The sequence below is a fragment of the Gymnogyps californianus genome, chromosome 13 (assembly GCF_018139145.2).
Source record: "Gymnogyps californianus isolate 813 chromosome 13, ASM1813914v2, whole genome shotgun sequence".
NCBI classification, from domain to species: domain Eukaryota; kingdom Metazoa; phylum Chordata; class Aves; order Accipitriformes; family Cathartidae; genus Gymnogyps; species Gymnogyps californianus.
In genome coordinates this window covers 1506076-1533048 of record NC_059483.1, presented here as the reverse complement: position 1 = coordinate 1533048, position 26973 = coordinate 1506076, and the positions used below count along the sequence as shown (strand labels likewise).

The 26973-nt window shown below is 41.9% G+C and overlaps 1 protein-coding gene across 2 annotated transcripts in view; it reads left to right on the top strand.

Moving 5' to 3' along the window:
- Positions 1–26973, top strand: part of GRM7 (glutamate metabotropic receptor 7) — a 285536-nt gene that overhangs the window by 202281 nt on the left and 56282 nt on the right. For both annotated transcript variants that reach the window (XM_050904716.1, XM_050904717.1), the window contains exons 6-7: positions 7209–7409; positions 13615–13754. In XM_050904716.1, coding sequence (XP_050760673.1) covers positions 7209–7409; positions 13615–13754 — 341 coding nt within the window. The remainder of the gene's footprint in view (positions 1–7208; positions 7410–13614; positions 13755–26973) is intronic.

Here is a 26973-nt window from a genome sequence, read left to right as displayed (position 1 = left end):
GCTCTCCAGTAAACTGCTTCTTACCAAGCCCAGCTCATCTTTGGGTGACTTCTCTGACTCCTCTGGGCCAATACAGCTATAGCCATAGCTCAGAGACACTAAGACTTACGTGAGGATGCATGGTTAGCCAATGTTTGACTTGGATTTGAAATCCAGGATTTCAGTTCTCTGTTCTTTTAATAGATTGCATTGCATCTTATTTTGTAAATACTTCAGCGATCTTCAGACTGCCTAAACATATCAATGTTAACACCCATGAGAAAGAAATGTCGACTTTTTTTTCTGAAAAATATGATGTGCACAAGTTTAGGAGCAAATGAACCGTGCTATGCGCTAGCTTGCAAGTTGACTGGCTATGTGCAACTCTTTCTGAACAAAATATTTTCCATATAATATCAAATTGTCCAAGTATGCGTTATAGCTTAATGACGTCTATGCTTTCTTTTCAAAAAGTTAATCTCATTTAGCATCGTAGTACTTCAAAGTATATACACCTGAAATTCCTAAAAGAACCCTGCAATGGTTGCTTCAACCAAAATTAAACCAACCTTGAAGAGTTTATTCTGAAGGTAAACCAATTCTGTGGATTTCTAAATTCTATTATCTTTCAGAAATACATTTCTTGGAATCGCTTATATTTCTAGATTGCCAGAGTGATTTGCCAACAAAACTCCATGATTCAATGACTGTCGTCTTGCTATTTGCATACATATTCCTCTATTTGCAAACTGCGTTTTCACCCAAGTGCTCAAATATAAAGATAGCCTTCTAACCTTTATGAAGTGCTGCTTCTATACATCTGCTTGATCACTGGCTTCACTGGCGATTATTGCTACAGGAAGCTTTCTTCATTTGCATGTTAGCAATATCTGTAAAGTGTCTGTGATTTACATCAGTGTCGGCTAGCCTGGTGCCGATTTTTTTATGACTGTAGTACTTCAGCATTGGAATATAAATGAGACCTATTGCATATGTTTTAATAGGAATGTTGAATGCACAGAAAACATCTCAGGTAAGAAAATCAGGTCAGCTTTCTAATCTAAAATCTATTCCCTTAGATATACATACACACTTGAGAATAGAAACTGTTACGGTGCGTTGAATCAGAGTAATTGAGAAAAAAAAATCATTGTCTGACAGATTGAAGTGGATGTAGCTTCACAAAACTCATTGCATCAAGGCTTTCTGTAAACTGCTGAATTATTATTATTATGATCCTTACTATGTAATGTTGTTATTTCTGGTATTGGAATACCAGATTTTCAGTAGGACTTTCTGCTGCACTATGCTCCTTTTGGTTTTTACTATAATACTTATGAGTGAAGACCAGTTACAGTACAGCAATTTGTTTTGCCCTCCTAGATGAGGAATACATTGTAAGGCATTGTGAGAGCCTGGTTTCCAGAGTCTGATTAGAGAATGTTAGCTGATTAGGCATAGTTAAAGCTGCCTGCATCTGCTTTCTGTGGGTTTTGGTGGTGTTACTAGGGTCACGAAGTACAGCTGTGTCTCTGTTTGTATATCTGCTGTTGCAGATGTCTGACTGTGGGTCAAGTGTGTACCAACTTAAGAGAAAAAGCCTTTCTAGTTAAAAAAGGCTTCCCTGCTTGTTATTGGCATAGAAGGATTAGTCTGACTTCCAAATTTGTTGTGCAACGTGAAGTTATCCCTCTTCTTCAGAGTTGCAGGAGGCTGTAGAGCTATGCTGACGCTGAGGGTTGCAGGGGCGATTAGGGAGAGGTTTCTGTAGCCATTAGAAGCAAGGCAGAAATGGCATGCACCAGCGTGAGGGAGGTGGGTGCTCTGGCCTTCCTGGGCTGGGCTGCTGCCCTGACTCTGCCGGCTCGCTGTAGCCTGAAGGAGGTGATGTGTAGGCTGAAATTTTAACCTAGCACAGAAGGATGTCCTTGTGTGGTTAGCAGTAGAAACTTGAAAGTTCATCTGCTTTCCCCAAGAAAATCCATGGGGATTGGATTGATGATCTTGAGATAAAGGCTTCTGTCTGTAATGAGATCTTCTGAATTAGGACGGGCTGGATAGATGACTGTAACTACATAGCTGTATTATTGGATCTTGTATTTCTTTGTAAAATGACAATACATGGATTATATTGCAAAGAGGCCTGATTGTCATACTCTACTTGTTTAAATTACGGTATTTACTCTAGCATATTGTTAGTTTTTCTCAAGCTCTAGTACTCAGCTGCTTTCAAAGAAAGAGCTTATTTGGAGAAGCCTTCAGACTTTACACCTCCTGTGTGTACAGTAGTGTCTATACCATGAGTGAGTATCCGAGGAGTAATAGCTCTGATCTTATTTTGGAGAGCCCTGGGCGTAGGTACTTGTCTATTAAAGATGGATCCATTTGTTTTGTGCTATTGTGCGTGTTTCTGGAGTGCCACGAGTACAGCCGTTGCAGCTGCACAGGCTGAGCTCTCTGCACTGTGTGTAGCTGGAGGAAGCTTCAGTGTCATTATGAAATAGCATGTATGGGCACTTGCACACTTATAGACTAATAATTGTAGCTGTTGCATCATGGATGTCTCTTTGCTCACAGGCATCAGGTTTCTAATGATGCTAAATGTGCTGGAGATGGATGAAGAGTATATATTTTTCTGTCAGCACTTAACCAGCTGCTGAATTCTAACTTGTATAAATAATAGCTGCTTGTTTGATACTGTGAGCATTCTGCAATCTTTAAATTAAATCTCTTGTTAATGATGACTATCACCGGGTTCTCAGCAGTACTATTATGTAGGTTCCTTTGAAAATGTGTTTAATCCTTCAGAAACTGAACCGATGTCTGAATTCATCTAATGTAAGCACCAACGAAGTGGGATTTTGGTGTCTGTCTGTATGAATTACATGCCATAAAAATTGTCCTTGCAATACTATTTATACATCATAACATATCCCCTACATTATGTGAGGATCAACGATGAGTCCAGAAAAATCAACCGAAGGAGAGATGTTGAGAAAATGTAATGTGAAAAATGATGTTGTCAGCTCCTTTTCCATACAAGGAGGTGTTAAGCATCGCCTTTATGGAGATGCAAAGAGTTCTTAAACTTGCATTTCATTTCTGTCATCTGAAGGAGATTGTACAGGAGGACTTCTTTCTCTCTGTATTCTCACTGCTCTGGGTTTGGGGCTTTTTTTCCCTCTCTTTGTTGCGGTATTTTTTCTCTTGTGAAGATTTGCCTGAAGCAAGAGGCCTAGCTGCTCAGTCTCTTAGGAATCATGATGATGAGCACTTGAGACTCTAGTAGGAAGTGAGGTTAAACTATTTGTCATCACCTTCAAATAGATCTTTTGGAAGCAAAAAATGCTCATGTCAATAAATTGCTTTTGTGTTTCATCCTTCTCGTGACATCCCAAAGTACTCCATTTCAAATCCATGGAACAAAAGTGCGTTCTCTTGAAATCACTTTGTGTGCATGTGTCTCAGGTGTCAGCTACTTCATTGCTGAAGAAAGTAATGTTGTTGCATGGCTCCTGAAGATCACCAAGTTTAAAAAAAAAACAAAAAACAACAAACCAAAACAACCTGTAAAGAACAGGGGCATGTAAAGAACAGGAGGTTCGCACATCACAGTGCAAACGGGGTTTATGTTTACCTTCTGTGCTTTTGGTGTCTTCTGACAGCATGGAGGGTTGCATGGTTTCTTGCTGCACCCAACACCTGAGTTCATATGTTGGTTCTCTCTCTTGCACCAAGCTTCGCTCCCCTGAGACCCCCACGATGTCCTAACGTGGCTGGGCTGGGGGTTCAAGACTGCCCCTTTGCCAGGAGGCACACGCCGCACTGGTATTGCTGCTTTTAGCTGTAAGAAGCTAACGACTTCTGGGGGTTTCCTTCTCTTCCAGGAATAACTAATAATTGAATTTCTGTACACCCATATATACGGGAGCTATTCCTGAAGCATGTGGTAAAACTTTCTGCTTGGCTTCTTCAGCTAAACCTAAGAGGGGGAAATATTTGCCACGCTAATGTTGAAGCTGGAATTAAAATTGTGCCCATTGCTTAGGTTTATCCCTGTCTGAAAATGGACTTTGGGCCTGATTTGCTGCTCACTGGTTACTACAATGGTAGTTTGATGTAAGCTAGAGGGAACACTCTGTTCAGCCAGGCCCATTAATTTGGATATTTTAATTTTTTTTTGGTAGTGTTGAAGTCTGAAGACTATTTGACATATGTAAAATATGGCAATTGCTTTGCAGGTTCTTTGCTAGTTCAAACTTGGGCTAAACTTCTAATTGCAATAAAGTCTCTTTAAAAGGTAACTCAACCTATGTTTATATGAAGGATAGGACGCTCTTGTTCTCATTGTATAAATTCATGCATGTTTTCTGGGTGGGCAGTTACATTTGACGCCGTATCTGGATTTATTGTGTACAAATTCTTGATGTTTAATACTCAGCTAAATGGCTGTTTTCAGTACAGGAAAGCATTCTTGTTACCGGAAATTCTATTAAGTTTTTCAAATCTTTATTATTTTCATACTTGGGTGCTATTAACGTTGCTCTTGGATTTTTTTAAGTGGATTTTGCTCAGGTTCCTTTCACAGATATCTTCACTGCTAAAGGTTTTCTTTCTGCTGTGCATTTGGCTAGCCATGCTTCTGGAACTGAATATGCCTAATCAGTATTGTTTGTGTGCAGCATTTCAATCCCAGATTCACTTCCCTTGGCATGCATTTCTGTTGCATTGCTAATTTGGTTATGTAGCTGAGCTGAAACCACTTAAAAGCATTTTCCTTGTCAGGGCCTGGAAATGTAATAAGTTCTATAATCAATGAGAGGGGAGTGAAATAATGAAAAGGACAGTACGTGGATCTTCACAGTCTGGAAGCTCTCTTACCCAGCTGAATTATTTGCAGGATTTCAATGTTTCCAGTGTAGCTGAGATTTAAAATTGAGGGGCTTTGGTAGAGGGTGTCTCAAACATAATATGCAGGTTGAGTGGATCAGACGTCAGTGGTGCAGTTTGGTAATTAGAGAGGGAACCAAAGAAGGAGGAAAAGTGTAGATAATTAAAGATGTTCATATAGGGGGATTATATCTTTACTTGTCTTCAAGCAAATCGCTTTTGTGGACATATTTAGACATTCTTTGTACTTGTAGAATATCTGTAAAAAGGTGGTGATCCTCTCTGTGCTTATTCGTAATTCTGGTCTACTGCCTGTCCACTTGAAGGAAAAAAAAAGGATTGTTTGGGACTCTGCCTTTTTCTCATGAGCTGGGGAAAAAAAAAAAAAAAAAGAATTGAAAAACGTTGCTCATAGGCTGGCTACAAAAAGATTCAGCCTGATAGCTGCATCAAGACGGTGCCCCAAGGGAAGTCACGCTGGAGAAGACCTGGGCTGCTCCCTGATGATGGCTTTCTGCAAACCCAGCGCTGCCGTGGAGGGAGGTGGCTCGGGCTGGCGCTGGACAGCAGGGGCTGGTGCCGGTAGAGCTGCCATTCATTAGGACGGGAGGGAGAGGTACAAACATGTTAGCTGAGCAGCAACAGGAAAATGAACTTCTTGCCTCTGATAAAATCATTAGTTCTCACAGTCATTAACAACTTGATTTCCTTTCCTTATTGGTATCAATCAGCTAATTTAAATTCACTCATCCCTATTTCTAATTAAGGATGTTAACAAAGGAATTTTCCCCACTTTTGTCCTCCAACCGAGCATTTACTTTGATTGAATGTCTCTAAAATATTTGCAAGAGATGACTCCGAGGGCTGGTTTCTTGGAGCTCCTGGCAGTACCTAGACCTGCAGGTACTGCAGGAAGATGATCAAGACCAACGTGAGGTTAGAAAGAAGTGTGATGCTGCAGGTGGAACAAGTAGGATGTGATGTTGTTACCCTTGGAAAATAATAGATTGCACTTCTGCTGCTTTCATCGATGCAGCTCAGAACACTTCACAAGCAGTAATTACATTTCACGAAACCCTGATGAGATAGGTAAGTATAATCACACATTTTGCAGCTGGACAGATTGAATCATGCAGGTGTGACTTGGACAAGGTAAAACAAGAAGTTAGTGGACAATTTCAGGGAAAAAAAAAAAAATCAAAGATTCCTGATCCTCAACCTGTTGTGCCTTGCTTCGAGCTCTGAAAATACTGTTTGGTTTGCTGCTTAATTGCAGAGGCACCCAGTTACCTGTTCACACAACCATAAAAGCAAGAAGGCCACCTTATTGCCTGGTTTTACAGTCACGTTACCAGCTTACATATCCATCTCCAGTCTGAGAGGGAGAGAATGGTTAAGGCACGAGCCTACCACTTAAAACATTTAGATTCACCTTTTTTGTCGTGGCTATTGAGTTCTTTTGGTTCTTTGTGGTTTAATTTCTGTGTTCCGATTTTCCATCTGCAAAATGCCTCCCTTCTCTCAGACTTTTTTTTATGCCTTGGCCTGTCAGATGGGAAGATCTGTGAGGCAGAAGGTTTGTAGTTTCTAACACGCTGGGCGCTGCTGCAATCAAGGAATGACTTTCAAAGCACTGCTCTCCCCCCTGTTGCAGTTGGGATGACATTAAGCATTTGGATTCCTTAAGTTCTCACCTGCTAAAATATTTTAAAGGCAATCAGTGGATTCTGAAGGACATTTCAGCCTCTGCAGGCTGGGGAGAAGAGGGGTGCATAGTTAATGCAAACATACTGAGCTTCCCGAGGTGGCATTAATAGCAGGCACGTTCGCTCAATTCTCTGGAGCGCCCCTTTGGTTGCATCTCTGAAGTGATTCTTTCTTCCCTCAATCTGGCTCTGTCTTTCAATTAGGGACTGGGATTTGCAGCAGAACAAAACATCAGACTTTAAAATACCAGCTGTGCTTTATTTTAAATGCCGCCTTCTTTCAAAGACATGCTTGGGAGCATACGGAGTCTGGTGTTTTCTCTCTCTAAGATGGTCCCTGTAGGTTAGAGTTTCGAGTTTGTGATTATGGTAGGATTTGTTTCTCTGGATTATGGTAGAATAACTTGCAAGAGGAAGTGTTGATGATTCTACTATCAAGAAAGAAGGTTTGTTTTTGTTTTAATTACTAAAACCGTACCTCAAAATGTTTTATTGTATTGACTAAAACATACAGTTCTTTAAGTGTGCTCCAAGAGGACTCATTTGTATTTGATATCAGGAAAATCCTGTTCCTTACTGTCCTTCTGTGTGTGTGTGTGTGTACGTGTGTGTGTGTTTGTTTTTAACGTGCAGGACAGGAGAGAATTGGCAAAGACTCCCACTATGAGCAGGAGGGGAAGGTCCAGTTCGTGATCGATGCTGTGTACGCCATGGCGCACGCGCTCCACCACATGAACAAGGACCTCTGTGCCGACTACCCGGGGGTCTGCCCCGAGATGGAGCACGCGGGAGGCAAAAAGCTGCTCAAGTACATACGCAGCGTTAACTTCAACGGTGAGCTGAGACTGCTTCTTCAGTAGTGTATTGACCCATGTGACCTTTTTCCATTTAATTTCACTTTATATATTTTTTCATTCAATGCAGATCGAGACTTTTTTTTATTGTTACGCTAGAGTTTGTGCAGAAGACCATGTTTACTTAGTATCTATTTGAAAACATCATGTTTTAGCCAAGGCAAATAGGCTACTACTGCCCAAAGACAGAAATTGCTGCTGCTATTTTAGGATACCTTCCAGAAAACTGATTTCCTATGGGAGAAATAACCTGGTATTGGTTTTATATGGTTTTACCATATAACCTAATATGGTAAAAGCCTAAGCTTGTCTCTGACTAAATATGCCTGTTGAAACCTTAGAAGGTTGTTAGCATCACACATCAATTTTTCCTCTTTATTTATATTGTTTCCTGTATCTGGAGATAACTAACTGGATGGAATTCTTGTACCCTGCACCCAGCTTAGCTGCGTGCTCAAGAGAAGGGAGAGGACAGCTAAAGGGCCAGGTCCGCTTGCAGAGCCAGAACTATGCGATTTAGACAGAGTAGTTACTCCAACCTTCATTCCTCTAGTAAGACTTCAGAGGCGACGAAACATCCTGGGAATGAGGATGGGAGCACTTTATCTCTTTGCTTATCACTTATCCGCTTATGCTTGCCAAGTGTGGCAGTGATGGTTGCAATACCAGTCCTCTGTTTCAGACAGTACAACGGGCTTTCATGCATTTTTCTCTGCATTGCACTATATAAATCAGGCCTAAATATGAGCAAAATTTCCTTGCCTCAATACATTTTATTGTAATTTTATTAGTTTCACTAACAAACATTCACCTGCAACCAGCCCAGAGGCACCAGAGCAGATCGCTTACAGCAGGTAATGTTACAGCAACCTAATGTTATTTCTCCTTCATAAACCTTGCTAATGTACTTACCAGGAGGTCGTACTGCTCTTGCCCTAGCTCTGTATAAGATAGAGACCTGAGATTTAACTAGGAACCAAAAGTTAGACCTCCAAATCCGTATTTAGAACAGATTTAGGAAAGTACTGAAAAAATATCCTTTGGAAATGTGCGAGGCAGCCAGGGCAGTCGCTGCCTGGGAAGAGGGGTTTGCATAAGCTTCACGTCCTCGTTGGGCAGCGTTCCCTGCTGCGATCTACTAATAAACATTTTTATTAATAAACTTAACAGAACCCACACATAGCCAGTAGGACCTGAGATTTAAAGGTAGGAACACAGATGGTGTTTCGTGGTCAAGCTTGGTCATTTGTGCTGAGGATATTTTTCCTTCCTGTATAAATCATGTTATAAACAGCAAGGTGAATATGAGGAGATTTTAATTTCTTTCCTTGAAGTAACTGGTGTTAACTACAGCCAGGAGCAAATTTTGAGATGAATGATCTGAGGAGGTCTGGAGAGTTCTACTTTCCACATTTTGGAAGGTTAATTATAAAGGACAAAGCTCCTGTAGAAGTAGTACAGCATTCATGTACAGTATTGCACTTGGGCCATTTTAGTACTGAAAAGCAGCTCATATATGGTCATCTCGAGGCAGTTCTTGCATATAAAGATGCTGAATGGTCATCTAATCATTTTAATAGAGCTGAGAAATAATTTACGTGAAATTGGGTGTCCGACTTATGTTGCCTACTGTTCAGCTCCAAGAATTGGTTTGCACCAACTTTGGTTTCCTTATTTGTGTTTCCTTGGTCAGGCTGTTAAAAGATGACTTTTTTCCCTCCATTTGTGATTGATTTACGTGGCCATATGGTGTTTTTCTTTGCTTGTATACGTGTAACTCATGTCCAGCACAGCGAATGAAGTAGTGGTTTTCTTTTTAGCATGGGAAGGAGAATGGTGGCAAAACTGAGATAGCTTTAAACCTTTTTAATTTCTCTTGGCTGTCTGGGTGTAGGCATTTTCTGTGGGAAAAGAGCCAATTCCTTTTAAGGTTCATTATCCAGGGGCAGAGTTTAGCTTTTTCTTGTCAAATTCATAGTGCATAACGGCACATGTGTCTGTACACCCAGGCTCCGTGTTCAGCTGCGACCCTTCTGGGGCTCGTTCCTTGGGCTATGGAAAGATGCTCTGAAGCCAGTTTATTCTCAGTATTCTATAAAAGTAAATTCCCGGAACTGATGTGGATTGGGTCAGTCTTCCCAGTGGCGCAGGATAAACAACCATCAAATAACTTGCCAAACGGACAAGGCCAGCCTGAAAAATGCAGAGGGATGAGGGAATGGAAGAAGCAATGAGAGAGACTTTGGCTGGTCTGGGTGGTGCATTCGTGTTGATAAAGCCTGGGAGCTCCTGGGACACGGGTGCTGGTGCCTACGTGTTCCTTGGCCGTCATGTTGTGGCTGGGAGGGCAGGGACAGCAGAGCACGCTGCTGGGCTTGTGTCGGCTGTCTTGGTTTTAGCCTTGATCTTAATCTGCCTTTCCCTGAGTCACCGGTGCAGCCGTGCAACTCTATCTCATGAAGGTTAGGATTTGGAAAGCAATATTTAGTCTGTGCTTAAAATCCTGTTCTCCCAGTCTTCTGCCTAAATTTGTAGTAAAAACAGAAAGTAGAGCAGTGGGAGTGCTTTGTCCAACCTGTGTGCCAGAGAGAAAAAACGTAGCCCATTTTCAAGCATCCTGCGCCCATGAGCTTGAGATCCTCTTTGCATGTAATAGGTCTCCTTGTCATCGTGCAGTTGAAATCATCCTGTCTGTACCTGCTTTTGGAGTCTTTTCTTCTTTGCAAAGAAGATGACATTCATGCAGAAAGAGCTCAGGCAACGCTTTAATGAGGAGAGACGAGATTTGTACTAGGAGCTCAGTACGAATTTTGATATGGTCACACTACGTTGAGAACAAAAGGCCCAAAATATGGAAAACTTAAAACCTCAAGTGCTCATGCAGTGAGATTCTGAAAATCTCAAAGTGCAAAGTGGTTGTATTTTTGCCAGTGAAAAAGCTAAAGATTCTGTTCGTACGAGCCCTTCAAGTCCTCAAACTGCAGTAAACGTGAACTGAATAATAAAGAACCACCTTAGCTAGTTACACCTGTCTAGCACGCTGTCCTCCTCCTATTAATTCATTTCTCATCTTGTGGTGATTAAGAGATCAAAATCCTACAAATTCAGTCAGATCGTGTCTTTTTTTGAATGCATCCCGCAGGTGAAAGGGTGTCATGTACTCTCTGTGTCTGTGTAGTGAGAAGGCAGCTTATTTGTTGGGAACTGAAGATGAATTAAATTGTCATAGCCTCTGAATGAGCAAGAAGCTGCAGTCTAGAGGCTAATACTCAGTTTCTGAAGTGCTTGGTGGGGCTGAGCAAAATTCTTGTAAAACTTAATAGAAGGAAAATAAATCCTAAGTTATCAAAAAACCAACTAAACAACCGTATGTTTTAATAATTAGAAGATCAAGAAGTCAAATAACAAATAGGATCTTTTTTGAAAATACTTTCTTCTCTGTAATGAGGCTTTCATACATTACTTTTTATTATTTTCATAAGTGCACAAAGGAACTTGGATTGCAAGTGGAGACTGAAATTCTGCAGCAATTTAAAACAGAACTGACGGGTCCCTACAGACAGATGGTACAAAAAGAGCACCAAAGCGTGCACCAGAGCCCACGCAAAGGTTAAGGAAGGCTTGCACTTACTAAGCAGATCCTTGGCTGGGAGTCCAATTACTCTAACTTCAAAGTCTGGAAACAGGATGCTTCTGCTTGACTTATGACCTGAGATTATCAGTTCTTTGCGTTTCTATAGATATTCGTCTTCCCTACAGATCCCAGACTTTTCACAGCTTTTTTTCTGTATAGTTTTAACGCATAAATGGTGATGTACCTGAAAATAGTGACAGGTGTTAACCACTGACTATCAAGTATCCATATCCATGCATGAGGTCGATGTCCCAAGGGACTGTGCCTTTAGGGGCCTCTGGAGGTGACCCAGCAGGCAATGCTGTGTCGTGCCGTGTTGCTGTGGAGTCTGCAGTCCTGTTGCATCCAAGTGCATCCACCGATCTTAAGGATTATTTTAGATGTCAGTATTTAAAAGCTGTCCGCATGCAGCGACACAAAGCAACAATTAGCAGTAACCTACAAAAAGTTTTTTCTTGCTCCTGCAAAACACAGAAATGGTGCATTTTGGAGTGACAGTTCCTGGTACGTTCTCACTTCAGGACCTCTTAGGTCCATAATAGCACCTATCCTTCATGTTGGCCTTCTGCTTATTGACCCTGTTGTCCACTGCCTGCCCCTTGAGCAGGGAACGGGGGTCCTGCCAGCACCGTCTGCAGGCAGGCAGGTAACCTGCTCTGGGTGCCCAGCCAGGGGATGGAGAGGCTTGGCTCTACCCCATGCACCGTGGTGGGGTGGCCGTGGCTTAGCCAGGAGGGTTCTGGGCGATGTTCCCAATGGCCCATGAAGGTGACTGTAGACTTGCTCTTGGCTGCTTCCCCTCAGCCTACAGAAGACTTCGAGGCAGCAGAGCTTGTCTCGGCACTGTTGACTTTGGCATGGCCGTGATGATGGTGTCCGCTCTCGTTCTGACTCCTGACATGCAGACGTGGACACTTCTTCAGGGGAATGCAGGGATGCAGATGTGGGGAATCCACAAATGTCTATGTTGCGTTTTGGGAGCCTCACTTGAGCTCCTACCCTTTGAATTGTACTTTTTTGTCAGCTCTGACAAAACTGAGCTCAACTAATAATATACAGCCTTTTAAGAGTTGTGATTAGCTAAATCCCATTTACCATTTGTGCTGACTTTCTGAAGGAGCCTAGGAATTACAGCCATTTCTTCTTATTCACTTTAAGTGTTTTCACTATAAATGGATTCTGGCTATGTTAGTCTGTAACAACAATTAAATATCTACCTAGTTCTCATAAGGAACCAGTGAGGGGAGATTTCAGTAGAAGATTTTCTGGCAGCCTTTGAACTGAATCTGTATCTGATCTTGGAGGATTGTAGGATAGACAGGAAAGAATTTACCAGAGCTAGAATGGAAACTATGCTAATTCACTCCTTCAAATCTTTTTTCACTCACTGGAATTCAATGAAGAATGGGAATCATGAAGAAAACCATAATCTTAAAGTTCAGTGCTACAACAGGAGAGATTTTTCATTGCTTTAGGGAAAAAAAGTTACGCAGGAGGAGGAGGAAGCTTTGAATATAGATATGCTGGAGTATTGTCATAATCTTCAATCTTGCCACAATATTACTCTACCCTACTGAAACCTATTTTAATATGTCTTGAAATAAATGTCACCCTTGAAGTTTTCACCTAGAGATCTGAGGAAATGCAACGCTACTTTGAATTCTCATCTAAGAAAGGGTTCACATCTAATGCCATGGTAATTAAAATGCAGATGTTCTGGTGAGAACTCGCCTGTCCCATCGCTCAGCTGTCTGATGGTGCACCTCCCGGCTGCCGGCTGGCTTTGCTCAGCACCAGGCACAAAGGAAGGGTTGTGGGGGTATCCTTGCCTTGTTGCTTGCCCTGCACTTCCTTACCCGTGTTAGTCACCTTGGTATATGGCAGATAAAGTTAGTTCAGGATCAGGATCTTGAATCGTTCCTGGCTGAGATACTTTTCAGCCTGTGTCAGTGTCACAGAGCCTAAATAAGGGAGTACACAAGGAACGGTCTTCCTATAGCTTAGTCTGTTCTTTTCCATCCCAACTGCATGCTGATTACGGGAATAAGAACATATTGTGGAGGAGGAAGCTATTTCTGGATGCTAGTCAAGATTCACTAGACCTGGGCTGACTTCTGCAGCAGTATCTCTCAGAAGCAGATGGAACGTTTTCTGGGGGGAAAAAAAAAATCATTTAGAGGCTCCATTCACAGGAGTGATTTTCACTAAAGAACTCCCTGAGGAAAGAGAGATGGGGGGAGGCTGGAGGGCAGGAAGAAAAGCCTTCTGATATTTCTTGCTTTGTGCAAAGCTAGAGTGAAGTAAGGCTGATCTAGTTTTACTTTGTTTTATTTTTAGTCAGTAGGTTTGGCAGTGATAATTAATCTCTGGAAGAGGGCTAGGATGATGCCACTGTGTCCTGAGGTAGCCGTTTTAGATGGCTGGGGTGATAGATGACCTTTGCCTGAAACACATTGCCACTCTGAAAGCTCTCAACCATGACTAAATCAAATAGATATTGTAAAGATTTGGCGTTGGTTGGTTGGATTTTTGTCTTGTTTCCTTTCCCCAGGCAGTGCTGGCACTCCAGTGATGTTCAACAAAAACGGTGATGCCCCAGGGCGCTACGACATCTTCCAGTACCACACCACCAACACCAGCACCCCGGGCTACCGCCTCATTGGCCAGTGGACAGATGACCTCCAGCTCAATGTGAGTCTGTTTTATTCTTTGCTTGCTCTTTTTTGTCAGGTATAGTCACTAAATGCTTTTCTTCATCCTGCAATAATTAATAGGGATCTTTACTATTTCTTCGCAGCTACATAATGTGGGGCTTTTTTGCATGTTATCTTTCACTCTGTCCTGCAACCTTTTCTCTGTACCCTGAGTACCAAAGCTCCTCAGATTAATAGAGACATTAGGTGATCATGCAAATTTTATTACTTTTGTTTGTCTGAAGTCCCTAGTTGCCAACTTGGAAAAAAACGAAGCAGTAATGCGTTGTAGTTTGAAACCAATGGGCTCTCATTTGCAGATGCTTGTCAGTTTTTCTAGTTACACTCTTCAGTTTTTCTACCTTCAGGAAAGCTGAAACTAAATATTTTTTTGAGTGACTCACTTTTCTGGTGTTACTTTTAAGCACGTAGCAAAGATATCCATATGAATGAGATGGCTGTTTTGTAATGACGCCTAAAGAAAAACAAGCATGTAAGAGCAGGTGATCAAAGACCCTCAAGATACTTTGATGTTTCACAGATGAAAAAAACATGACTGGTGGCTGAGGAAGCTGGAGACTCTTGTGTCAGCTTCGTCCATGCAAGGATGGTCTGTGACAGGTCTCTGGAGATCTGGGTTCAGGCTTCCTGCTTGACTTCGTGCAAGTTGCTTGAGCCTCAAATTCATGGAGAAGTGGTGCCAGTTTAACCTTAGAGTTACTTGACTCATTGTAGATCGTTATTAAAGCACAAAGACAGTGTTTTCAGTTCAGTTTGCTCTTCGGCAACAGAGCCTGAATAAAACCAAGGTATTCCTGAAGTGAAATGCCAGTTGCTACAAAAGGGTTTTCCTCTCTGTCAAAGTTCCCACTCGAGGTTATATCAGCTCCCTCTCCTAACATCGTCCATCCTTGGTGTGTTAGGGCTCCTTCCCTGCCTCTGCTGCCTGATTTCCTTTGAAAATAGGGTGCAGGGTGAAAGGGAAGGCTGTGTGAGCATGGTCCAGTCCTGACACACACTCGAGAGGTGGCCAGGACATAGCTGGCACGCAGCATGTGGTCACAGCAACTGTGGCGTGTGCCTCGGGTCCCTGTGTTGGGGACCCGGCATAACGCTTGCTGCACTCAGGGGATGAGACCCGTTAACTGCAGGGAGATCTGAGCTGCCGCCCCGGCTCTGCAGCTCTTCACCTGGGATGCAAGCCATGGGCTACCTAGGCAGATCAAAACACCATCGTTTGGAGTGTAACCGAATGCAGGACACTTTCTCTTTCTATTTTTAATGTTTTCATGTCTTTCGTTAAATGAAGTAATTAATGTGGATTACCAAGGGTCCAGTCTTTGAGACTGACCACAATATTTCCCTCTTCTTGAGTTTTGGCTCATTTTGATTTGCTGTACGCTCTTCCAGTGTTTTTCAACTTTTGATGTTCTATTTAAGGAAAACTATATTAACTTGCAATTTACAGTTCTTTTAGCAAAAATATTAATATTTTATTAAGTAAATCCTTCTTTATGTAAACTACACATCCTGATTCATTAAAATTTAAAGCTAAATTAATGGAGCTTGATTTGTATTCCTGTTGTTGTGTTAAATGTTTCCATAAAAAGCACACTTTCCTCACCCTCATATCCTCACGGCTACAGGGTTATATCAGTAGTTGAGATGCTCTCACTAGCTTCCCTTCTACTCACTTACGGGTCCTAGTTTCTCACACAGGATTAGCATTGCTATGGTAGTCCCTGTTTGTATTTTCTTGCAATAATAAAGAAAATTGTGGAGTTTAGAGAAGTCAAGGATTCCCTAAAATAACCCACCAAAATAATAGCTATTATTAAATACATCCCAGGAAAAACTACCAAAGGCTACAATTTGTCTTTAGTAATTATTGTGGAGATAGCACTTCGGGATATATTTCCCCAATCCTTATTTCTTTAATACCAACACAAGAGGGGAAACAAAAGGATGTTTGGCGAGAGTGCTAATTTTAATTTAGAAAATGCTGAAGTGATGCTTTGTTTTCCAAGAGACTTGTCATCTTGGGCAGTCTCGTTTAGTTCTGTGTGTCTGAATTTCCTCAGTTACAAAAGAGAAAAGTTGTTCTGCCCTATTATGCAGGCCTTAATGGTAAGGACACTCCAGATCTCAAAGGCGGTAGGTAAATAAGTGCCGAAGACCATCACAGGTGAGTAAATATTTTCTTTATCATTGCCCTCATTCAAAGAAGGAGCAAGAATATTTTGCCATTTTATTTCCCTGGAAGTAATGCTACTGTTCAGTCTATTGTCGGTCTAATCTATGATGGTATACGTCACCTTCCCATTCACAGTATTTTGGAGTGAGAGGCAGAAGTATGGGGGGCACAGGGCTGATTAATCTTGATAGCTGTACCAGATTTTTTCATGTAAAATTACAGAATATCTTCTTTTTACATTTCTCTTTCTAATGCATAAGACAGTAGATAAACTGAAGAGATCTTTAACAACATATTTGCAAGTCTTAAAATACGCTATATCAGTTCGTTTTCTTTTTGTTGTCATGAGTTTATAAACCTGGTTTTACAAAATGTCTGAGACTGTCTGTATATTTCTCTCAATCCTGATTGCTTCTCCACATCTTTTTGTATCACCTTTGCTTTTTTATGTCTGGCAGAAACCTTCAGTAAAGGCAGATGTCTGCTCCCTACACGCACGGGAGCCAGGCTCTGCTCTCCCTTTAGCAAGTTTGTATGTGAAGTGTCTCCTCTGAGTGCAGTTGACTCACCCTGGATTTACGTTTCTGTATCTGAGGTCAGAATTTGGTCGATAACCAAGACGATATTTTATGACTTTTCGCTGCAGCAAACTTGGGATATAACGTAGTTTTTACGTAAGGACAGTATAATCGCCAAATTTTCTTTTGCTTACTTGATGTCAAGCAACCTAGCACAGCTTTGCCTAGTACCCAATGCATGATTTAATAACAATTTTGGCTGTATTTCACAGATATCTACGCAGGGATAAAACGAGCAGATGTCTAATTTTAAATGGCTTGGCCAGTATTCCATGAAAAACTGTTGCAGTGCTTTGTTCTCCCTGCAGTGAAGTTGTGATTACAAGATGCCGACCCACCTCCCATAAGAGGTCATGGAAGAGCACCTCCTGCCTCTCTCTCTTTGATGAAGATTATGTCAAGCCCTGTCAGCCCCTTTTCGGCCCCCTGCATGCAGATGCAGTATGCAGTATTTATACTTCGCGTCCTCCTGCAATTTGAAATGCTTTGCCCTGAACTTTAGGATCAGAAATTTGGCGAGCTGCATCCCTGTTGAAATCCTGTATCATGACCCCCAGAGCCTGTTGAATAGTCAAAAATAACTGTTGACCGCAGTAATATTAGCATCTGGAACCAGGATTGTATTTTATTATGCTAGTGTTGAGGGTACACTCATGTATTACAAGGCAGTTGCATCATTATGAGGAGAACTATTTTGACTGTATTTAGCTTTAATGTGTTTCAAAAGCCAAATGTGCTAGTGCTGAAAAGGAGGAAATCTACCATGGCGAAAAGGAGATGTGTCATGTTCCAGCTGGTTTTCGGTTGTTTTCTTTTCAAATGGGTAACTTTTTTTTTATTTTATTTTAGCAATAACTAGATCTCTAATGCTTGTGTTGTTCAAGCAATAGGAAATCGCGAGGATGACACTTAAGCATGAAGGCAGAGTGGCCAGGAGACACAGGTTCTGCTTTCATGCCTTATGTTTCACTTTGAATTTTAGAAAGGTAGTTAACTCTTCATGCTCTGTTTTACCCCATGTACATCATAGATCCAATAACAATAGATGTCTTCTTGACATGCGTGCCTTTATTTGTTAGTCTCTGTAAAGCACTTTGAGGTTGCTCAATAGGAGGCACTATAGAAATGCAAGGACCTGGCTGACCGGCTCCGATACGTGGCTGGCTTCTATGAATGCAACTTCTAATGCTTTGAGGTGCCTGACAAAAGCAGAAACACATCTCCTGGAGGAGCTGATGTGCCTGAAGGAGAAAGAAATGGATCACTCCTAGAGGAACTGCAGGTTCTCACGGGAAATTTGGTGATATTGCTTCTCTTTCTCTATATAGAGTTAACTCAGCAGGTCCCGGGTTTATTATGTTTTCTCATCCAAACCTCTGCAAGTATCCCTGAACTGTCAAAATCAAAAAATAAAGAAAACAATCCTTGTGAAATTGTTGAATCTTACTTTTCCAAGGATTTGTCTTTTGCATACCCTGTCACAGCAGCACTCTCCATCACGTTCCTCGTGACTCCTTCCTGTAGCTGTCTCCACAATTTCCCCGCAGTGCCCGAGCTCCCTCCCACACCCCTATGTCATTGGCTGTGCAAGCGACAGCCTGTGTCCTGGCTGTCTTTGAATTACACGTATGCCGACTGGTTGCCTGGCCGGCCAAACCAAAAGGGTGAGAGAGATGCTCAGTGCTGGGTGGATCTGTCTTCTAACTATCCACTGCGTTTTGCCAATCCTGCAGACACATCCTTCAGAAATCTCTGCTTGTAGCAGAGTTATTAGGAAGGAAGTTGGTACAGACAGATGGAGGGGCAGACAGAGCGTACGTATGTTCTGCTTCCTTCAGATTTTCCTGTAAAGTGATAGCAAAATGTAGAAATTCCCAACAGCTATGCAGAATGAAAAGTAAAGTAAAGCTAGTCTTGCTCTTAATAATTTTTGTTAAAAATGTGATTTATGCAAAAGCGTTGCCCAGTAAGTAGACTGCTATTGGATTTGGACAAGTAAGCATACAGGTTCAATCTCTTGTATCGCTGAAGTAAGTGGCGGACTTGCATTTGACAAAAAGCCAGAGTTTTGGCCTTTTCTTCCATCTCTACCCTGTTTTCCTATTTCATAGCTTTTGGGGGTCATTAAAAGGCTGAGCTCATTTAAAGTTTTCAGTCTGAGTGGCTTAGTCCTGGTTTGGATGTGTCGGCGCTGCCGCGGCTGAGCTGTGAGCAGGCTGGAGAGACCTGTCCGGGCTCCTGCGTAGGGACGCTGGCTGCTTTCTGTGGCCTAGTAACTACTGAGTTGTTGGGGTATTGAGATCCTGCATGATGGACTAGAGGTCTTGGCTGAATACCAAGAAGGAAGCTCTCCGTGGGGGAAGTGCTCTCGCCTCTGTTGTGTGGTGGAGCACCCAGCTGAGATGTGGCGTTCATCTCGTACCATCCCTCCACAACTTGCAGCACGGTGGCGGACGTGATGCCCGGTTTCACCTTCACCCTCGTCTTGGTGAGTAGTGAAATGGTTACAGGAGACCTATTTATTTGCCATTAGAGAGGGATATCTTCCTAGAGCAAGCTAATGCTTTTTTTTTTTTTCCAGTTTGATTGTCTAATTAATGCTGTACTTCTAGCCTATTAGTGTCTGCATAGGGTGCATCATGTTGTTTTAATTGCATTGGCATCTCCAACTTGTCAAGTGCGCTCTTCCAGCTCGGTGTTATGGCTCGTAAAGGTGCCACTGGGCACTCGGGTTCTGATCGCACGCTGCAGCACATTTTCAGGATGGCTGAAGAAGGTGTATCCTTGACTGTGGCTGGAAAACATGATGTCCTGCCCATTATTACACTGTAGAGATTTCAAGTAGCTTTTACTTGAAACATGTTTCGCTTCCAAAGCATCAGACAGGGTTAACTGTAAGCTCCAGAGAAAATTAAAACATTTCTCTAATTAATTTGTTTGCAAACAGAAACAAATACATATTAAAGATGCCTAAACATACAGTGTGCAGAGATAAACAGAAAAATTGCATTGTTTTATAGATGTGCCCTTGAATTGTAAATTGTGCAGTCGCATGAAGCAGTGTACAGCTTGAAACATGACTGCCGGTTAAATGGAGCCTTTTGCATGCAGCGTCGGGAAGTCTGGCTGCTCAGCAATTCCTTACGCTTTTATTAATTTCCTCCAGCAATAAGTGTTATATTGCTGCAGTCTTTCTAAACAAGTGCTTAGAAGATTAATAGTATTGATAATTATCAATATGGTTCCATAAACACATAGGTTACATAGATCTAACTCCCCTTATAAATCCTGGCTCATGTTATACTGTGCGAAGGAAATCGCTGCGTACTTATTAATAACTCCCGGCTCCTTGGGGAAATAGCTGTATTATGTTGTTTTCTTCGCTGCAGGTTCGGGCCAGTATTTTAGAGGAGCATGAAAAATGGAAAAAAAAAAAAGTCTTGCTTTAAAGAAAGTAACGTTCCTGTACCTCAGAGTCTCAGGTCTTGGAGCAAAGAGAGAGCGCGTATAGCTTGAGGTCAGCTTTCACCCTACAGAGGATGGGGAGCCATCGCTGACCCCGATGGCAGGCAGGGACGGTTTCAAAGCAGGTCATTGACAAAGAGAATGATGCAACTTCCATGCTGCAATTCTTTTTTCCCCACAAATAGAAATACGTTAAGTAACTTCGTAATTGTGCAATATACGCAGATCCTGCTCACTTCAAGACCTACTGAATCTGTTTGGGCTCAGACTCATCTATTTACATGCCATAAACATCTCTGTTCTAGAATCTGGAAATAAATGTTATGAATAGCAAGCTAATGAAAAGAGTAATTAAATGTCTAACCTTCTGGCAAGAGGCCTATATGTACCTGACTTTTTTTGGTAAAATACTCAGAAAGGCAATTAGATCCAAGCAACTATCCAGTGAAGTTCGATGCTCAGGAATATTCTGCCAACAGATGATATTTTTCTAAAATAAGGTGATCAAATTTATTTCTGTTCATTGTTTTTTTGGTTTTGTTGTTGGATTTTGGGGTTGTTTTTTCTTTCTTTGGAGTAGAGCATGTTCAGAGCAGATGGAATTTTTTTTTTCAGAATATTTTGCAGCGAAAGGTAAATCTTTCTGGAGCATATGCAGATTTCAGTTTATTGACAGCCTGGGATTTCCCCAGTTTCTGGTGGAAGGAGAGCAAAAGGGCACGGATCTGGCCAATTAGAAGGTTTTGCTTCAAATAGCAAGGGATGAGAGAATTTCACCACAATGCCCATAGGGTGGTTGGGGGGATTTTTAGATGCTTTTAAAAGCATCTATTTTGAAGTCTTTATCTGAAATTTAAAAATAGAAATTTGGCATCTCCCAACCTAGAAAATTTCAGCTTAAACAATTTCACCTTAGTGAGGTTGCGTGTAACTGAAAGCACAATTATTGATAGCATTATCAGTTCTAGCTCCTATATGCTTGTAATGTATAATCTCAAAACCCCTATCTGCAAATATATGTAAAAAATGTGTGTGTTTACATGCCTCTATATGTGTATATATGGATGGATGCACATACGTGCACAGACCTTTGCAATATATAATCCTTAAGATTTCTGTTGGTTTGCAACATCTGAGGAAGCTCAAAATCATGGTTCAAAGGTTACGTCAAGATAGGTAAAAATTGGTATCAATTTCCTTTCTCATTTCGGTTATTGTCGCATAAATTGGCCCTTGTAGTGTCATTTCCTATTCCTGTTACAGACTGTAATGAGTAGCTGGTACAAAGATAATACATCTCTATTACAACCTGGAGCCTGGAATCTTGTGAGCTGATGGGTTGACAGGAGGTATGCATTATTCAGGCGTTACACAGTCTCATTAAACAAACTCAGCAAATGAGGTCAGGGTGTTATTTAAAATTAAGATTTTAAGTATTAAGCATGATTAGTATGTTTTGTTTTCATATGGCAGTGCAGAACCTCGAGCTTTCAGCTGATGCAGCCACTTGTTGAAAATTACCACCGTTTACATTTTTAATGAAATTGGCTAAACCCTTAGACTTAATTAGCTGTACATTACAGCATATGGGCATACATGGAGAAGTAGTTGTATCCAGAAGTAACTGGGTTTCTGATAGCTGAAAAAATATGAATTATTTTAGCCGCTATTGCCTCATTGACATTTTTGGAAAGTAACTTAATCCAGGGTGTTCTTTCCAACCGAAATACTGCTCAGCCTGTGCTGCTCCTGGTGAACTGCAACGGCTCCTCACTCTGGTCCTCAGCTGGGGCTATGTCCAAGTGCAGTGGCATTCCTTATCTTCTCAAGGCACTCTTTGGAAATGTTATTCTGCCCCAAAATAACTAGTTCTATGGTACATGAAAAAAGTTCTGGGCTGCTTCTTCAGGCATGTACACCCCAGTGAGATGAATTAAACCTACCTGAAGCCCCTCTCCCTCATGGCACTGTTGCTGACACTCTGCATCTTCTGCTCCCCTCACCCCGGTCCTGTCCCTCCGCCCGCTTTTCAGTGTCACGTCAAAGAGTCACTGGGTGACATGCGGCAACAGTCGCGCTCGTGGGGCCGCAGGTGCCTGGCTTTATGGGAATTATTTCGCAGCATAAACGCTGCTAAATGCAAAGTCCTTCCAGAAAGGTCTACAGCCTGTTCGCAAAGCTGTTGGCCATAGCTGGGCATTTCTGAGCTCAGTCTCCATTACGCCGTCAGCCAAATTGTATGCAGTCCAGTTTTAGAAATTTAAAGGTGAATAATTACATCAGTGTGTTACTAAAATACATCCCAATTACATGTTTTGGCTAGCGAGTTACCATGCCCAACATGTCAATAGCTATAATAATAGATGTTGTTTATTTTGTTCTGTCATTAGATTCTGTAATCTTTCACTGCTCATGCCAACCATGACCGGCATGAACACCTTTAATGATCTTAACTTGCAGAATTAACTTTCAGCCAACTGGAAGGGAATTTTTCAAACCACTGGCCCGCTGAATGACCATATGCTAATTCCTTAGTCCTCCATCAGGTCTCCAAAATGTATGCTAACAGGCAGCGGGACTGAAATCACGTAGGTCCTGCTCACAAGCTGTGATTACAGCCTGACTTGGTAAGTGCTCTTGGAATAAAACTGATGCGGTTTGTAGTACCACAGATGGTTTTGACGCATTAGGTTTAGAAACGGCTGCTGTAAATAATTTTTATTCAGATAAGGGCACAACCTCTGAATATGTGATAGTAACCATGTGAATCAAGCAGCACTTCTGTACCACAGAAGAGAGCTAAACAACTCATTGCAAATCATCAGTACCTGTGCTTTCTTTGAAAAAAGTCTTCGGTAGTGCATGCTGTAATCCAGAGAATCTCAGAGTGTGTCTCCAAGTGTCCTTCAATACACTCGTGCCAAACATTCAGCATGTAATGCCGAATTAAACCAGAAAATCTTGGGAGCAGCCTGATGTTGACTGCATTGACATCCGCATATATGCAATAGAAAGCTGAGGGGTACGTAACATCAGCAAATAGTTGGAAGGTGTGCTGCGGCAGCTAGTACCCGGGTGGGAGTCCTGTGCAATCGTTCTGCAGCAAGGCCTTGTATGAAGTGAATCCGAAATCCTGCCAGCGTGGCGTTTTTTGGTATGGGCAAAGTAACTTAGAGAATTCAAGCGTTAGGAGGCTTTTATAAGGTTGGGTGTGAAGAGCGTAACAGAACCATCCAGGAGAACAAGTACCCGCAGCCCTCAGTTGCCACCATCTGCAGAATTAGAAAATAATCCACAAAGAGAAGAGCCAGGCCAGTGCAGACCACTTTCCTGTCTGTTATTTGCCACACTTGAATGAAAACTGGGGGGGGGGGTAAACAGAAAGGTTATTCAGTGAGTTGAGCTTCCTATATAGATTTTCGCTATGTAAAAATAGGAAGGCAATAGTTAAATCTTACACCTCACTCTGAAAACGAGCTCAGACTTGGAATTAAAGCCATGAAATGTCATTTCCTCTTTGTTATTGACCCATTTCGCCTAGGTGGTAATGTGTACCGCGTGAGCTGTACTACCTTAGGCAAAGCAAAGTGAATTAAGCTGTATCAGCTTTTGGCAACTCTGAGCATCGGTATAATTTTCCTCCAGGTCTGAGAATGTCACAAGGTAAAATGTTTGTAGGGATATAAATCTAAGAGAAACCAGGCTGAGAGAGTATCTCAGATGTATTACATATCTTTTCAAAGATAGGAAAAAAACAGAAACATAAGGAGCTCATAAAAGCTATAATGGAAAAAAAATTACGTAGCAGAAGACTTGGTGACTTCAGAATATGCTTCATCTTGTGTCGTTCTCTTAAATGTCCGTGAGCCTGTAGGCAGGCAGACTTATGCTCTGAGAATGAGTAACACAAGAAATAGAAGGTCAAAAAAAAAAAATCACTATGTTTTTAAAATAGATGATGTTTTTGCTCCTACACATCACTACTTAAATCCTTTTTTGCAAGGCTAACGTATTTTTGTCAGCAAATATATTCAAGAGCAAATACTTTGCTGGGATATTTTATGGATAATTAACAGGTTTGGTTGCTTTTGGCAGGAGTAATAATGTCAGCTTGTGTGTTATTGAGGGCGTAATATTCTTTTTTTAATACCTGAAAACGGAAGGATGCTTTTCAATGACAGATGTGCTTTGTTGTGTTTGGAGAAGTTCACCCAGCTATGTAGAGAAGAACACTACATACGTGCAACAAAGCTGTTCTGCTCACCGAGCAGCTACCCTTCCACTGCTGAGAGTAGAAAGCAGGATACAACAACTTGTCCAACAGCGCGTGAACACTCGGCATTTTGCAAATACCTGTCAGGTAATCTAGTAGAAAACTCAAGTTTCTGGTTAGATCCACTGTGGTCTTTAGCTGTGGTTTTGCCAAACTTTTCGAACCTTCTCCCCCCTTGTTTCAGTCTGGCAGGACCCCCCGTAACTCCTGCTGTAAAGCTGCAGCATCGGTCGGCTCTCGCCGTGCCTTGCAGCTGCCTTCCTCGCCCGCAGAGTCGCAGGTGAAGGAGGGCTGCTTTCTCTTGTGGATAATCTCCAGCGGCATAGAGATGCTGTACCAGCTTTTGTGGTTGCATCTCATCCTTGCCCTGGCAAAGGAAGTTTGACGGAAAATATTACCTCTGTTTAGGTCCATGAATTGCAGGCTGAAGGTACACGGAAATGTGTGATGAGCATTGTAGGCAACAGCAAGCCAAGGCTGTGCATGGAAAAGAGGGAGAATCTTAAGAAGTATCAGCAAAGTAGTGATTGAATTTCTGCTTCTAGATCAAACGCATTTAAGTTTTGTCTTTTCCTTTGTAAAATAAGTGTAATCTTTTGTCCTGGAGGTAGTGGACTACAGCGTGGAGGTTCATATCTAGCGAGCCCAGCAGGGCAGCCACCGAGACGCTTGTCATGTTTCTTTCTTTGACATCTCCTTTCTTAATCCACTTTATATTTCCTCTTGCAGTTTGTCTGGTGTGGTAGAAGGTGTTTGTTTAATATCCCTGTCTCTGTGAGTCGGGAGTGCCTGGCGTTCCCCTTCCGGAGGTTGGGATGCAGCTGGGGGCCGGTGGGGACCCGCGGGGACAGACCACAGGGAGAGCAAGCGCTTTGCACCCTGAGGCAGGCGGGGGGCTGGTTGTTAAGCTCTTCTAGCAAAGTCCTCCAGGGAGGTGCAAATCGACGATGCATCCTGACACAAAGAGCAAACAAAGTTTTATTATTATGCTTGTATGCAGAGGGCGAATGAAATACACAGTGGTTCCTGTTGAGATCTTCACGTTTAGAGAATTGAGGCGTGCTTTCCATGTGCAAAACCTGGAAGTAGCGAGCAGGATGACAGGCTTTTGGACTTTACCTGCCTGAGATTTTAGTTCGGCAGATCCTCAGCAGGTGTGGGCTGGCACCCTCCAGTCACACCAGTAGTCCTGTGACTATTAACTGCAGCCAAAGGCTTGCTCGTTTGTCTCCATTTTTATTGATCGAATTTGCATGTAAAGTTTTTTAATGTATTGTATTAACAGATATGGGAGCTGTTGGCTTAAAGCTATTTTTGTAGGTCCAAAACGTAATCCAGCTGTGTTTTGCAAAATGAAATTTTGCTACCCTGAAGATGCAAGTGCCAAGGATAATAGACTAAAAATTAGGGTGATTACATAATATTGCGCCTGTTTGCTTTAGAGGGGAGAAAGACATCCCATAAAGGGTATTTAAAAAGCTCTGCATCCATCAGGACCATGTGAACAGTCCTTAGAGTTTCCAACATTTAAGCAAAGCATAAAGGTTCCTGACAGCGAACATGTATTGAGTGGGTCAAAAATAATCACTTTTTAAATGTCCCTGAATACTGATTTCTGTAGAAAATTGATGTGGTTTGCGGCAAGACTGTAATATCGGATATATAGCATGCATTTTAATGTGTCTCAAGCTAATCGTTCACATGATAGGCAATAATGGCCCCAAATAAACAGCTGCAAAGGGTCTTTAGCCTGCTCTTAAAACTTGAGGGGAAGCCTTTATTTGCTTTGTTTTCCTTTTTTTTATTTGTTTCTTCTTCCACTAATCTGAAAATGTACATTTTATATGAAAATGCTGTGTTAAATGATTCCCATGAAACAACCTTGTTTACTTGTTAATTGCACCTTTTAATGGCACGGAGGATATGTATTTGACCATTAAAAGTAGCATCCGAGCATCTGGCTCCCAATGGTAACTATAATTAGAAATTTTATTCCATTCTTGCAATGCCTGTCCTTTAGACTGGCTGGTGAAGGGTAGTACAGACTTAAACCTCCCTTTGCAAAAGCAGATCTTGGGTCCCTTTTCCTCTCAAAAATACAACTGGAAAAGGTGGTACAGGCTTTTCTCCTCGATCACCGTTACATGAGGTTTGAGTTCATTCGGGAAGCGGGAGCTTTACACATGGTGCCCCCTCACCTGGGGGCGAATCCCATCTCCCCGCTGCCGGCCGATCCCTGCGAGAGGGGAGCGCGCCAGGATGCTCTCCACGATTTTACTGAATGCATTACCCTGTTCGTGGGAAGGAGCGGGGAGGAAAATTCACTGCACTGGAAGGAAGGTGAACAACTGGGAGTATGTCTTACAGCTAAATATTTAGGGCGCTCAACTGGAGGGAATAAGATACCAGTTCCAGTCCTTCTTTTACTTTTCAAAGAGATGGAAAGGGGGGAGAGGCAAAGTGCTGTGTTATTGTTGCTTTAGTATGCAAAAATGTGATGAGGCACAAAATCCCTTAGCTTTGCAAGGTTAATTTAAAAAAAAAAAGTTCTGAATTTTTTTGCAGAATTTTAGTGGAATTTCAACTAGACCAATACTATTATCATTTTAGGCAGGGTGTGATTGATTGGAGGGCCAGTATTAATTTAGATATTAAATCCGTGGAATGATCTTCAGTTTCAACCTATGCTGCTGGGTTTTTCCATTTT